This window comes from Loa loa (assembly GCF_000183805.2).
Source record: "Loa loa unplaced genomic scaffold supercont3.116, whole genome shotgun sequence".
Classification (NCBI taxonomy): Eukaryota; Metazoa; Nematoda; class Chromadorea; order Rhabditida; family Onchocercidae; genus Loa; species Loa loa.
The window spans coordinates 35,274-49,731 of record NW_018108296.1 but is presented as its reverse complement, the minus strand read 5'-3'; the positions used below and the strand labels follow the sequence as shown (position 1 = coordinate 49,731).

General features: G+C 35.3%; 4 protein-coding genes across 4 annotated transcripts; 1 reads left to right on the top strand and 3 right to left on the bottom strand.

Annotated features, from left to right (window-relative positions):
* Positions 1-61: 61 nt before the first annotated feature.
* LOAG_01145 (vesicle transport V-SNARE protein) lies at positions 62-2,889 on the bottom strand. Its single transcript, XM_003136685.2, has 7 exons — positions 2,816-2,889; positions 2,544-2,627; positions 2,170-2,288; positions 1,704-1,864; positions 1,409-1,537; positions 1,099-1,181; positions 62-698 (listed from the first exon to the last, which is right to left on the bottom strand). The coding sequence occupies exons 1-7, from the start codon at positions 2,832-2,834 to the stop codon at positions 571-573; spliced, it is 723 nt and encodes a 240-aa protein (XP_003136733.1). The 5' UTR covers positions 2,835-2,889; the 3' UTR covers positions 62-570.
* Positions 2,890-3,661: 772 nt separating this feature from the next.
* Positions 3,662-8,377, bottom strand: LOAG_01144 (hypothetical protein; the record flags this gene model as incomplete). The annotated part of the gene is made up of 11 exons (XM_003136684.1): positions 3,662-3,754; positions 3,895-4,025; positions 4,101-4,222; positions 4,620-4,725; positions 4,974-5,144; positions 5,475-5,669; positions 6,381-6,531; positions 6,636-6,727; positions 6,940-7,124; positions 7,438-7,715; positions 8,252-8,377. 11 exons carry the CDS (start codon positions 8,375-8,377, stop codon positions 3,662-3,664), a joined length of 1,650 nt encoding a protein of 549 aa, XP_003136732.1.
* Positions 8,378-8,516: 139 nt separating this feature from the next.
* On the top strand, positions 8,517-11,130 carry LOAG_01143 (hypothetical protein). Its single transcript, XM_003136683.2, has 7 exons — positions 8,517-8,862; positions 9,281-9,353; positions 9,521-9,746; positions 9,906-10,100; positions 10,246-10,353; positions 10,496-10,590; positions 10,682-11,130. The coding sequence occupies exons 1-7, from the start codon at positions 8,706-8,708 to the stop codon at positions 10,875-10,877; spliced, it is 1,050 nt and encodes a 349-aa protein (XP_003136731.1). The 5' UTR covers positions 8,517-8,705; the 3' UTR covers positions 10,878-11,130.
* On the bottom strand, positions 10,909-13,684 carry LOAG_01142 (NNMT/PNMT/TEMT family protein). Its single transcript, XM_003136682.2, has 6 exons — positions 13,457-13,684; positions 13,075-13,213; positions 12,566-12,789; positions 11,785-11,970; positions 11,294-11,392; positions 10,909-11,132 (listed from the first exon to the last, which is right to left on the bottom strand). The coding sequence occupies exons 1-6, from the start codon at positions 13,616-13,618 to the stop codon at positions 11,043-11,045; spliced, it is 900 nt and encodes a 299-aa protein (XP_003136730.1). The 5' UTR covers positions 13,619-13,684; the 3' UTR covers positions 10,909-11,042.
* Between the last annotated feature and the right edge of the window lie 774 nt (positions 13,685-14,458).

The following is a 14,458-nucleotide window of genomic DNA, read 5'->3' as shown; positions in this document are numbered from 1 at the left end:
TACATTTCACTATTTGCTGTAGTGTCAATATCTTAGTGCATTTTAGTTTTTCTATCTACATCCTAGTTTTTCAAATTGTTTGCACACTTTTGAAGAATCGTGACTTGACTTTTAATTTAACTCATCATAATTACAGCGTAATAGGATGTGCCAGACGGGGTATCGGGATTTGCGATATAGTACTGCTAGTTAGTGCGGCTAATCAAACTGTGTTGGCAGTGCTGCACACTGGACACAAAGTTCAGGAAATCATCTCTGCATTAAATTCCATCGACCAGTTGGACTACAGATGGTTCAAAATTTTGACAATGAAGAGGTTACCAGAAAAAATCATAATCAGTGATGGAAGTCCCAGGTAATTATAATTCTTAGGAAAAAAAATCCCGTCAAGGCACATAACAGTCATCAGAGGCACATTGATATGAAATGAATCCACAATGGTTTCCGTCAAATAAAAGTGCATAATATTGAAGTATTTGAGGTCACACTCATGATTCCTTAAAGTCTGTGGGCTAAATGTGTTTACCAAAATGACTCTGGCTCTACTGGCAAATGATAGTTCTTAAGCTACTACATACGCACTACATATATATATATCAAAATTAGGCAAGCCGATATCACCGTTGCCAATATGATCGAATCTCGTCGTTTCCTCGTTTGCATTTTCTGTATCACGCTATTCAGTAGTGGATATTTCTCTGCAATATGATATATTGAGTAATCAAAGTAACAAAGAAATGTTTTCCTTTTTACTCTCTGCAATATGATATATTGAATAATCAAAGTAACAAAGAAATGTTTTCCTTTTTACTGCTACTGTTTTCACGTGAAATACATCTGCAAAAAACACACGTATGATAAACATGAGATTTAATTTTTCTTTTTTTGAACTGCTAAATATGCTAAACGCCACGCTAAAGTCATGCCAAACATGCTAGACGTCCTACCACTAAAAGTAAACAGAATATTCGGAACCCCTGAGTATTAAGTGACCTCTCACATAAGGTTATGCTTTATCAACAAGTGACCGAAACCCTCTGGATGAATTATATAGTTAAAAATAAATGCCAATGCTTTCAAGAATAGTAGAAAACTTACTGGCTAATGCGTTCATTTTTTTACTAATGTATCGCAGGCTCACCCGCTGATTATGGACATGTTCTTTCGCCGATATTGCGATGCTGAAAATGTTTCTAATTAGCAGCAAATCCAACACAAATAAAGCAAATTAAAACAATTTTTAGAGAAAAAAAGTAATAAAAGGGCTTAAAAAAGAAAAATTATTGAATATGATTACCCCAATACAATTCTTCAAATTCGGAGATGGATAACCATATATTTGCACGTTTGACTGTTTGATTACTGTAGGGTTATGGGAGATCAGGAAATAAATAAAACCATGAGTTACCTAATTTGCTCATCTAGAAGACGGTCGCAGCTTGATATGTGTTCATTTTCTTTTAAATACATATCACTTGCTTTTAAACGATTACTGAGATGTGGGTTATCGTTTGTTCCCCCGCTTAATAAGCTTTCTCTGAAATTGTTATACAAAAGTATTGCTGCCATCTATGGAAATAATGAAAATCTTGGGCAGTATACACACAACACGTTTAAAAAACATCCTAGGAGATAAGGAAATTGGTTATAGAAAGCATATCAAAAATGTAGCAAAATAAAGGTCTGTAAAACGTAACACAAACCTTTGTAACTGATTTCTTATATTATCATGTGATCTATTATATTCCGTACAGTAATCACGCAGTATTTCGCGATGCCTTCTGAGAGTATGCTGTAATGCTGGACCAGATGCCCATGCACCAGTCCTTGAATTTGCTTGACAGTTCGCTATATATTCTGTCATCTAAAATTGCATTTTACTTGCTCATTCGAGAATTTAAAAGGAATACCTGACCTTCAAATTAGAAATAAAATTCAATCATTAATAGTAGATTTCACAAAAAATAATTCCTTAATTTGAAAATGATATGCTTTTAGTGGTAGCTTTTCTCCCTAGCACTCCCTCTACTTCAATATGGAAAAAGAAAGATTCATAGGCAGTATTGAAGAGAATTTCATAGTGCTAAGCACCAGTAATCAAAAAGTGACAGATTGAAATAGAGAACGAGTTATAATTTTCCAAATATAAAAAAAGAAAACAATACTCACCTGATCGTCAACCTGCGTAAGATTGGCAATCATGTTTTCTATTTCTGCTGACAATGAATCGAATATTTCCTGCTTACTGTTTACAGTTGTTTTGTCATTCAACAACGATTCATATCGGCCTGCAACAAGCAGGTATTAAAAATAACATGGGACTCAAGCATCCTAACTAATTTGACTGAAATGCATAGACAGAGGATCCAACAATTTATCTTGTTGTTCAAAGAAAGAATCAGAAACAAGAATTCTAAAGACCACTAAAAAGCCGAAAAAAGATAGGCTCGTTAACAGGAAGCGATAAGTTTCACTGATGTAAAAAATTTAAAAACAGCCAAAAGCCTCAAAAATAAATCAACGATGGTGATATGCAGCTTTACCTGACGTACCAGAGGCCAACTTGTTTAAAACTACTAATTTTGCATCGATATAATTTTCAAGTGTGCGAGCACGACGTCGGAGATCTGAAAGATACTAGTTTTAGATAGCTTATAATATATGTGCACAAAATTAAAAGTTGAATAATCGATTATAAATATAACAGAAGCAGTGAAAATCAGAAACAAATTTAAAATTAATTGGACTGAAAATTATTGCTGTGGGCATTCGTTTATCTGGCTTTCTAGCAACAATTAAGGAGAAAAGCACTTACCGTCCCAAACTTCCACCATGGCTTTCGCAGCAATATCCTAAACAACTTTAGAGATTTACATTTCAAAATCGGAATTTCAACAACTCTTTTTCAATGAAACAACACATTCTTAAACCAATTTTAATCTGACTTAATTTCATTGAATTTTAAATATGGTGACATTCCGAGTCATGCATCAAAAAAACCAATTGGGTCAATAAGTTTAACTAGGAGCGCTGACCAAATGAATCAGAAATTTAAAGACAGTAAATTAAAGAGGTAACAACATTTGCTTTACACCTTCTGCAAAATCATGACTTCAAATGATTCATTTACACTTATTACTTATATGTATATATCACGATTCTTAAGTCTGCAGTGAATCTGCCCATCTGTGGTAAGCAAATCCATAAAAGGGTGACAAATCACATCAAAAAAAAATGCAAAAATCCATTCCAGCAGTCGAGTAATAAATGAATTAGAGGATGCGAAGCACTTCATTCATCAATCACATATGCTCAGAAATTTTTTGGGATGAAACCAACCAATAGTAAGTGGTTTAAATGTTGGAATGCATAACACTATTATAAAATGATGAAACTGAAAAAGAAAATACGAAATAGAGTGACAACTGTGTTTGGTTCTGGCAGTAACTGCAGTAACTGAAGTATTCAAACGGATATTCAGATGGCCATTTTCCATGAATTATAACAAGGCGTAAGCAAGCAAACTAGTTTACACCGCACGAAATAAAACAATTTTCAGAAAAATGTAGAAGAAATAGTATTAATCTTTTGATCATCAAATATCAATTTCGATCATCAAATATCTTGACCAAATAGTACACTTATAAGTTTCAGATCATCTTCAAATGATTTGATCTCCTCGACTATAACAGAGTTGCCTGGATGCCGCCAACAGTTCGGTATATGCTGTTTTGTTATTACTAATAGCACTGTCCTGAAATGTATTATTCCGATACCTGTATTTTGCAGTATTTTTAACTTTTATTTTTTCATAGTTACCAAAAAATATTATACTGCCGTTCTAGAAGGTTCTTTTTCCTGCAACTCTGTTACGTATAATTCAACGTAACAAACCATTTGTTGAAGCAAGAGAGTGGATTTCAAATTCTCGACATGTTTCCTCTGTTCCAAACTGGACATAAGGCGATGATTTTTATGTAGAGATTCGCACAGTTCCAACTTTTTTGGTTGCTTCAATGCTGCCACTAAACAAATTGTAAATCTTAAAAAATTTCATACGTTGCCTCAGAATGAAAAATAACTGGTGAAAATAAAGTTACCATCAAAACCTTCAGATCGTACTTGATCGATGAACTTGTCAGAAAGGCAATCCAAGACAAGAATGTTGTCGTCAAAAACATAAGGGAAAGAAAGCCTATCACGTAAAGATTTCGGCTTTTGACTGAAAAAATAACGGAAAAATATGGGATGAAAATATGAAATATTTACACATTTATCCAGTAAATTTTAATGCATAAAATGAAATGAAGTGCACGATGGGCAGAAAGAAAACGCAATTACGATTAGTCGTGAAATTAGCCCTATCATTATTATTTAATGAAAATGAATGGTTGGAGATGCTTAATTATTTAACTTCATATTTTAACAAAATATGATGCATGTCCCAACAGAAATCGTTTTTTTCCGTACTTTGAATAAAGGGTAAAGTGCAACACTAAAAGGTATGTCTGAGTCTTACATCCTTACAGACGTATCAAAATGTCAAATAGGCAAATTCTGCGTTTTTGTTCTTTTTTGTACACCATAGTTTAACGTGACAAATCGATGTGTAAACATACCTTGTGCTAGCACCGCTATCTTCTTCCACTAGCTCATCTTCACTGATATCGATTAATTGCGTCGGATCGACTGCTGATGCAAGATCTAAGGGTTCAGTAATGCTTCCTAAAACTTGAACAAAAAATAAGAGATGTAAACGAAATAATACCGCAGTAAACAGAAAAGCTTATTCACGAAATGTGCAGTTTAAAACCAAGTTTTATGTTCACTTTTAATCCGAAAAAAATACTTGATTTTAGTCTTTCGAGATATTTGAATTCATAAAGAAGTGAAGGTAAACAACCCATTCATTCATAATGCTCCCCGCCCACATTTAAACAGCCACAGCCTTTGCAAGAATGTCTGCAACAAACCACATTCATCATCCGAAACCTGATCGCATCGGACTTCATCTTCGGATACTAAACTCAACTCACCATCCTCTTCAACAAGTGAACCTACTTCACTTTGTTTCGCATCCGAATCATCAGAAATTTCTTCAGTGACGAGAACCTTCGCTTTTTTGTTCGATGATACTGCCTTCTCTGTAAAAAATTTAAAATGACTCTCTACAACTGTTTCTCAAAATTATTTAGTGTAATACACGTACAGGAAAGTGATTATAAATATCTTACATATTGTTGGTTCAGCAACGAGGAACCGTAAGGAGTCTGTGAACGATTCAGAAGAAATAAGAACAATTATGGGATTTAGTGAAACAATTACATCACCCAAGAACCCTTTAAACTCTTAAATAACAGCAAATAATAACAGAAACTGAAGATTTGCAAGGATAACAGCGATAAAATCATCTAGCAAAGAAATTTTCAAAAAGTCACGCCGAAATTTTCATACTACTTATGAATTCACACTACCTTCATCATCAGAACTCGAAATTTCATCCGCAACAACATCATCCAATTTAAGGGGCTTTTCACTTCTTCCGCTTTTGTTATTTCCTTCACTGTCATCATCGCTTACAGCAAGCATCTTTTCTTCTGGCATGAAAATTGATTTTTTTAACCGATTAAGGTTGCTATCCTCCAGTTTTTCGAAATTTCGATGCGTTTCTGAAATGTAATGTAGTTGTCGCAATAATGCAGTCTAAAATTTTTAGCAAACATGACGGACGAATTTTAGAGTAAGGAAAGTTAGTCAGTGTTTGAAATCTGATTTACGAACTTCAAAAAGAATATATCGAAAAAAACTTATAACTGAAGAGTTGTAGTAAAACTGATAACTGTAGCATTATTCGATTCCAAATTCCACCGATGAAATGAAATTTTGGTGCAAAACCCAAAAAAGATATATTCAAAACTATCAACTAGGACCGAAAAAATAATCCGCATAAAATTAATATTCAAAATCAAGTGAATAATATTCAATAATATTCAAAATCAAGTGAACTGCAGAAACAACATTTTCTAAAATATTTGAGCTGTTTAATCTACAGATGGAATATTCAAAAAAGTTTCAACTCTTTACAAAAAGAAAGAAAAAAAACGAAATCAGAAAAACCAATTTTGTTCTTACTCCTCACAGTCGTTTCTTTTAAACGAGATTGCAACATATCATAAAATGATTCAAGAAAATCCTTTCCTAATAAAATTTCCTTGCTCTTTTATTACATAACCTAGAGGATTCACGCTGCTGATAATGTATGCCGAGTATAGTTTTCTTTCAGCGCATCTAACTATCAAAATTTTCTCAATCTATGCAACAGTGGATGAAGGAAAATAAAATTAATGATACAGTCAAGTGACAAATATCTGGAATCTTACCCTCACAATAATTATTCCGCTTGTTTTCTTGCCGATCATTACACGCTGTTCCAATTTTCACGATAAAATCACCACCAACATTGATAGCAGCCCTTGAATTACTACCAAAAATCGACTGGTTTCTCCGAGGTACAACCACTGAAGACTTTGGCTGCAATTTCCGGATATGGAAAATCATGTTACAAAAGCTTTAACAGCCAGTGTGGTTTGGAAATGCTAACCTTTATGATGTAATATAATGGATTTAACACAAACCTTCTTTCCCTCTTCATCTAACATCGTAAGCTCTCGTTGAATTTCAATTAAACGTTGCTCTAACTGATGACATGTTGCGCCCGAACTTTCGGCTAAATTATTAAGTAGTTCGAAACGAATCACCATATGACTAAGGACTTCAAATTATATATCAAGCGTTACTTAATTCAGCTTTTAAGCGTTAGGCACTAATAAATTCATTACGCTACCCCAGATTCCGATAGAAATGACCCTGATCAATTTGGAAAAAATGATAAAAATAATAATTTAAAAAGATTATTAACTAAAGAACAGTACGACATACTCTCATTTACATATGGTTTTTGTGAACTGCTTTCCATATCATTATACTGAGGCACCATACGTTGCAGCGACTGCTGTTGTTTGGCTAGTAATTTCGGATCATGGGAAAATTTACAACTTTCACCGTAGTGACAATCACCGAATTTCGCGAACGCATAACATATTTTGTTCACATGTTTTACAGCTCTGCAGAGACGATTAATTGGCTTTAATCGCTTTCATGAGCAAAAATGAACAAGTTATTTACAGAAAATTGGAAAAGAAAAAGCAAATTGTTTTAGGTTGCAAATGCTCTTTCATGCGGTAATAAAAGATATGACAGTAATAGACAGTGCTCTCATACAAAAATTATTATATAAAATGATGACACTCATAATTCGGCAAGTCTTCAACCAACGTTGAATGTATAGTGAGATAGGGAAGAATGACTAAAGCAAAAACAGCAATGACCATTGAAGGAATCAAGAGGAAATAAGAATATCAGATGCTATTCACTTACTTTTCTCGTTCTTTTAATTCATAAATTGATTTCGGTCTATTTTCCTTTGCTGGCTCGCTGCTCGTATTCTGTGCGCATCCTCTCTGGTCACTCAAAGAATTTGCTTCATAACTTCCTACATAAGTGCCGGCATAAAAATTTGTTGCATTCGCAGAGTACTGTGATTCAATGATGGCCGGATTTTCCATGAAGCCACTATAACTTCTACTTTCCACAGATTCGAAATCCTCGAATGTACTACCATAACCTTCTGACAAAATCTGCCGGCGATTTATGCTCTAAAATATACCGCTTAGAATTTTATAAGTTTTACCACTTAAAGATGTTCTGTACTTGCAATCGAGTAAAGGTCACCAAGAGAGAAACAAAAGGTGTTTCCTCTCATGCAGGACAGCCAATCACAATTTGCAATTGAAAAAAGAATAAAATAACATCTGAACTGAATTGTTTTGAAAGATAAAATGAAAAATGTCTAAATCTGGTTCCTATCTTAATCATTAATGTCGCTCTAACCTTTATAATATAAGACAGTAATTTTAAACTGATGTGTAGAAAAAACGTGGAGCAATTAACATTTGTGAGTTACAGTTTTTTAATAAGGCATACCAATGTGTTATAAATGTAACAATTACATTTAGAAACAGTAGTAAGTTTAACAAAAATGTATCAAGCAAGAAAATTAATTAAATATCAGAAGAATCTCCGAGAGTGAACAACCATTTATGAAATTAATTGACTGTAATCGTAGTGAATCATAAAGTAAGAAACAAGTCCACTCTTCAGATTCCTCCAAAATATAGAGAAAACAATTCACCTTGCTGGAACTTCGGTGTAAATTGGCCGAGCTGGTGGTTGGTATCGTCTGCGTCTCATCACATCCCTCGAAATCATCCAGATATTTTGCATACGTTGCTGGTGGGCTTGGACTTCTCTTTAGCATCTCCTAAAAATAGATACAACCACTAAATCCCGAAGCCTTTAATCCCCGACCCCCCACTCCACGACGGAATTTCACTGACGATTTTTAGCTGCATTTTAGTTCATCACTGGTACCTATTGCAGCCTGTTTGACGGAGTGTTTCCAAAAACTGGACGTTGGCAGGAGCGCAGTTGTGGCTGGACCTAACCCTTGATCTTTTTCTCTCTTCCTTACAGCAAATGTTTTATAGCGACAATAATCGTGTGGCCAAATACAGTAAAGAAGTGGATGTATAGGGCAAATGTTTCATTTTTTCTCGTGAAAACGAAATAAAATAGCCGTAGGATCTATGGATACGGATGGCCTCTCGTGTTATCGCTCCCAGTTTGGTGGTGCAAAGTTTTCTCGCGTGCGATGGCTTGATTTCGGAGGACAGCAAAAGAAATTCTTGACCTCGACGTATGACTCTCGAAACAAAGAAATAGCAGCGTGGTCATTAGTCGAAGGTTAGCAACCCTTCTCCTTTTTCATCATTTTCATTTCTTCCGTCTTGTTCTTTTGTGATACCAGAAAATAATGTATTCTAATATTTCATTTATACTGTACCAGCAATGCCAAGTATCACTTAACCAACAGTGATTTAATTTGAGGACTCAATTTACGTTTCTTTGTGATGTCGCATGGCTTTTTATATCCCCTGCTGCGGTTGGAGCACTCAGCTGGTCACCACCTGCAAAATCAATGGAAATAGCTGGACTAAACTTTTAGGGAAATTTTCGTTTCCAACCGCAGTCATAAGTATAGCATCTTTAAGAGAAGTCGTTAACATGGGAATTACAGAAGTTACCTTAAACCCAATTTCCTTCATGTATTAATTTTATAAATGGGTTAGGTCATTCAAACTGATCACTGCTGCCTGTTTAGATGCTGAATTAACGGACGATTTATTCTCGTGCGAATGCAGATTAATGGTCGATACAGACGTGAATGATTTGCTGTAAGTAACCGTTTTATAGATTATAAACTGTTCATTGTATTCTTTTTCAGAGTGCCTCATTCATTACTTTTCCATTGTGCGAAGGCGTTATAAACAAGAACTGAAGCTTGAACTTCTGTTGTCAGACTTGTGTAAATTATTGAATTGAAAGATGACAAATTTTGCAGCCTATATAATGGGATGAGATTCGCTGCTGCAATGAATGATGGTTCAGTGAAGTTATTGGAATATGATGAAGGTGTCATTAAACCTATGAGGAAATATATCGATATGCATTATGGTTGTCCTTGTAATGCATTATGCTATAACAATGGTAAGATAATCTGTGGTGGTGAGGGTGGCAGTTTGATAGGTATCGACTTGGAAGGCAACTCCAAGAAAGTTGTATCTTTGGTTTGTTCATCCTAGATTTTTTTCCAAATGTTTACTCTTAATACAATAAACTCGAATTGTAACTTACCTTTACCTTTTTATGCGACCCCGAGATTCCGGTGCCGTACTTTGAACTGTTATTATGATTTAAATTCTAAGAGGACTGAGTTATTTATGCAGAGTATGGCAAGCATACGGTCCCTGGCATCAGTCGCACGGGATATATTTGTATCAGCCCATCTAGATGGACAGATCTGTTTATGGGATCTCAGAGAAGAGGCGGGATCATCTTTTCGGCCTGTATTTTCTTGCCGAGTTACCGACTGTTTCCAAGGTACCACAGCACTTGCTGTTCATCCTGCCGAGCCTAATTTGGTCAGTTTTTCTTCTTGCATTCTATAATCTTGCACGTTTTTATCATGTTTTTTAAAAGTCAATTAGTTATGAACCATCAGCACCTCGATCAGGATGCTGTGAATTTTCCATGTAGATGAGTTTGTGTAACTTGCAAGAATTGCAGGTTGGTTTTGGTACTGAAGATGGTGGTATTGGTTTTCTCGACACACGCCGAAGTAGTTATTTGTTGAATGCTGTTGCGGTTTCTTTTCCAGTTGGTACGGTCTGGGAGGTTAGTGCATTTCTGCATTACAAGCTAGTCAAGATGTGGGGAAGTGCTGTCATGGAAATTTGATATTAGTGATATTCGACACTTCCGAATGACTCGCTTATTTCAAAAGTGATCAAAAGTGAAGCATTTAAGACTTTTTCAGATGGCTTTCCATCCTGTTTATCCGTCAAATTTTTACTGTGCAACTGGTAAAGGTCATTTGTTACATTTAAATGTCAAAGGATCCGGTCTCTCCAAGTAAGTTCAGTTTATGTGCATGATAACCCGTTTTACGATGATAGCGAATACTTTTTTATATTACCAAAGTTATGAAATCCGTGAATTGCAGTTCGATTTCAAATTTTAACAGCCAGTCACGAGCAAATGCATGGCTTTCACCATCAGTTCGTTCTGGGAATGCGAATGTTACTACTCTTATTGATTGTCTAACATCAGTAAGCACTTTCAATGTATCGACGAATGGAATTATCGCTTGCTCAGACAATCAGATGATTACTTACATCGACAAAAAATATCTAGCATGATTCTTTAATCATCTTAATCTATTTGATTTTGTGCTTTTGGTGCTTTTACGCAGAATCCTTGTTTTAGTTGTTTATAGGAATCTGGATGTTAAAGTATAATAAAGTTCTCTATTGAGCTAAAAGGTAATGGAAAGAAGTAAAATAATTACTTCCTGTCATATATTTTTAAAATTTTTTCCTGGTTATTAAGAGGAATACGTCATCGAATTCAAACCATTTGAAATTCCCATCTTTCTCTACTGCCATATTGTTTTCCTGAAATATATCTTGTTCTTTTTTATTAAAAGCTAAGGTACAAAATAATAGGGTTTAGCATCTCAAAAATAGTTCTGGTGTTTATATCGAAGAGGTCGACATATTTTTTATCTTTTTAAAATGAAATAGTAAAATGTTCTTAATAATTTCATAGAATTGACCTTCAGAGATTCGATAACCTGTTCTTTGGTTAAATGATGGCATCTGTAACGTCTATTCCCGAAATAATAGTCATTTGCTCGGAGAACTCCGCCTTGTATCTAAATTATGAACAGAAATTTAACCGTGGTTTTGGATAGTTTATTTTGGAATCCTTAGAGAACAAGACGATGAAGGTCCGAGCTTCCACGTTAAACGAAATAAATGGCAAATTCACATAGGAATGGATGAAAGGAGGGGAAGGTGTTTTATCTGGTTTTTATGAATAATTCTGCTTCACTTGATTCAGTCTGTATGGATCTTTTTGTTTTTCTTTTCTTTCTGTTCACTACAACGAAAAACAGCAAAGTGGCGTGTATATCTCGAAGAACTGAAAGTTAGATGCCGATCATATTTTAAATTGTACCATCACCAGCACGGATAGTCCATCTTATTGGTAGAGTTGTTGATCACTAGCAGTATTTCAAAATGACTGCGAGTGATTAGGACTGACCAGAAATCCGTTTGGTTCGATCAAGTTCACCGTATTACGAACTGCACGACGATAACCCTCCAGATTTTCGCTAGAATACTCTAAACAAAATATGGACACAACAACCTGGAACTGTTGAGGGATATCATCGTTGTCTGAGCATTTGTAATGCACGCATTTGATGATTGGTTCAGCATGCAGATCAGCCTGAAAGTACTTGCGTTCTTGTGAACATCTGCAAAACTTTGTTGGATTCTCTTTCAGAGTGAGAGTATTGCAATCGTGGCTAGGCTTCGCGAACGGAGATTTGGGAAGGATTCCATCCACGCTTCCTACAAACGCTGCAAATGTGAGTGTATTCTTCCAGCCCACTCAGTGGATTTTTTTAGCTGAGACGTAGTGTTTTCGGTTTCCCTCTTTACTCCCGAGGTTCACCTGCCGGGTCCCAACGAACTTAGGAAGTGACAGTAAATCCTCAGTAAGAGTATCCTTACCTTAGATGGATGACCTTATAAGGCTAAATGACCTGTCTGGATTTGGGATTAGAGTTGTTTTTCTCCTAGGATGATTGCCTGGAGGTTAGCGAGCTATCCTATCCTTGGATATATTCGTCTGACCCTTTAGTTAAGACTTTGATATCGTGGAAAAGTAGAATATCGCAGTATGCTTGTTTTATATCCCACCATTGTGGAAATAAACTGCTAGAAGATTTCTTTGGGTCGAATTACACATTTCCCAATTGCTAACGGATATTTCAACTTCTACGAGATAAAACTTGGAAGCTCTAAACAAGCAGAATTACCCGCAAAACGGCTTTGAATCTGCCACGAGCGCTTTCTTCCATGAGAGCTGGTGATTCATTTGAATTTTCAATACAGGCTATCCATTTGCACACTTCGGTCCACTCAAAGGATGATTTATTTTTGGCCCAATTTTTCAGCATATCACAGCTATTTTCTGCACAGTCTGCGCTATAAATTTGCTTGGCATGTTTCCGGAATGTTATTGGCACATAAACAGTAGGACCTAAATAAGAGGGATAGATTTCGGAATTAATTTTGAAAGAAGAATAAATTTAAATCTTTGTCAAATAAGCAGAAATATCCCGCAGTTCTTTTCATTCTACCATAATACAATTGCATACTTAACTAATGCGCCTCCTTTGACATTATTTTTAAATAAAGTTCAGGGACCGGTTAGTTGTGGCAGTTTTGAAAGATTACACTTTTTTGTTTAACTGCAAGAAAAGCTTAACGGTCGTCATAACACACCATCATAAACGAAAATCTAAGAGAAAAAAAGAACGCAAACCAGCTCCGAGATCGAGCAGTGTCCGAATTTTTTCTGGAATCCAATAGAGAATTCCGGGAAGAAAAAAGAGTATGGTATGCATCGCTACATCTTTTGTTGGCATGGAATAAAATGCTTGAAGGTATTCGTCCGGATTGAACTGAACACATTTTCATCGTTAACAAACAGTATGAAACTAAGATATAGTGTGTGATTGCAGTAACTACTTGACCTTAACGGAATCCTGCCAGCTCAAATGACATAAGCATCTGCCCGCTTATTAACCAACTGCTTTAGCATGAATCATTCTTTTCTACTTAGAATTTCGGTTCGGAAATACAGAATATTGTAAAACTTGAGTTTACTGTCGATTTAAGACTGCAATAACGGAAAAGTTTCCCACATTAATGGCTTGTTCGGCGGCCGAGTAGAGTTCCGGAATGGTCTCATCCACCAGTGCATCATGCGAAATCTCAGTCCGAATAAGTGGCTCTTCTCTCCACTCTTGTGAAATAGGATCGACAGTGGAAGATGAAGTTACCTTCGAATTCGTAATTTGTGGCATCAGAAATTTTGTTTTCGAAATTCGTCTCTTCTAAAATAATGCCAGACTTTTTGCAAAATGCTGAAATGATATTACGTAATTAATTCAAAAAATAAAAACGAACAGAAAAAGAGGGAATAGACGTAAAATATGAAATGAGCAGTGTACTGGAGTGTAATTGGTGAAGTTGTTATTCAATTTAAAGAGGCGAAGGAAGAGGTGACGAAAGCCGTTTCATCGAACATATGTTTGCTTAAGATCTAACTCTCATGAATTTCACTCCTAATAATGATCAACGAGCTTTTTGTTCAGCAAATGACAAATTGGCATATAATAAACAGTCATTTATAAACATAATTAATTCGCAAAGGATGTTCCAGAAATTTTGGTTTTTGTCTTTCGTAACAAATAAAACTCGATTTCCTTGCTTCTTTTATTGAAAGAAAACTAGTTTTCCAGGTTTAGTTCAGAGAAACTGTTTTGTTAAGATTGAATTATCAATGGATGAGCAAAGATCTGTTGATCCTTTTGACGTAGCAAAATACCACGAATATAGATAGTATTTATTAACCAAATAGGAATTAACGCGGATGAGACACAACCGTTACTTCAATTCTGTAGATTGAAATGAATTATTGGGGGATAAAACAGAAACAGAATAGAATATAAGCTGGATCGGTGATTTAAGTGAAGTAGTAAAAAATCCCATTGCAGAATATAGTGCTTACTGAGTGAAAAGTGGGTCACAATCTCAAAATTCTAGAACAAGTGCGGTGGATTACAATATGAGAATAGCTACCTATAAGGTTTTACAAAACTGACAGTATTTTCACAGCTGCAAGAGAAATTTACATACAAGGT

Excerpts from the sequence above, each read along its gene's own strand:
- LOAG_01145 (XM_003136685.2), bottom strand. Across the intron at positions 1,865-2,169 it reads TTACGCAGGTTGACGATCAG|ATGACAGAATATATAGCGAA; the intron begins GTGAGTATTGTT and ends ATGCAATTTTAG. Across the intron at positions 699-1,098 it reads AAAAATGAACGCATTAGCCA|AGAAATATCCACTACTGAAT; the intron begins GTAAGTTTTCTA and ends ATCATATTGCAG.
- LOAG_01143 (XM_003136683.2), top strand. The coding sequence starts at position 8,706 with ATGGATACGGATGGCCTCTCGTGTTATCGCTCCCAGTTTGGTGGTGCA. Across the intron at positions 9,354-9,520 it reads ACAGACGTGAATGATTTGCT|CCTATATAATGGGATGAGAT; the intron begins GTAAGTAACCGT and ends CAAATTTTGCAG. Across the intron at positions 10,354-10,495 it reads CAGTTGGTACGGTCTGGGAG|ATGGCTTTCCATCCTGTTTA; the intron begins GTTAGTGCATTT and ends AGACTTTTTCAG.
- LOAG_01142 (XM_003136682.2), bottom strand. The coding sequence starts at position 13,618 with ATGCCACAAATTACGAATTCGAAGGTAACTTCATCTTCCACTGTCGAT. Across the intron at positions 12,790-13,074 it reads ACTGCTCGATCTCGGAGCTG|GTCCTACTGTTTATGTGCCA; the intron begins GTTTGCGTTCTT and ends CCTCTTATTTAG. Across the intron at positions 11,971-12,565 it reads GATTCAAAGCCGTTTTGCGG|GCTGATCTGCATGCTGAACC; the intron begins GTAATTCTGCTT and ends AAGTACTTTCAG.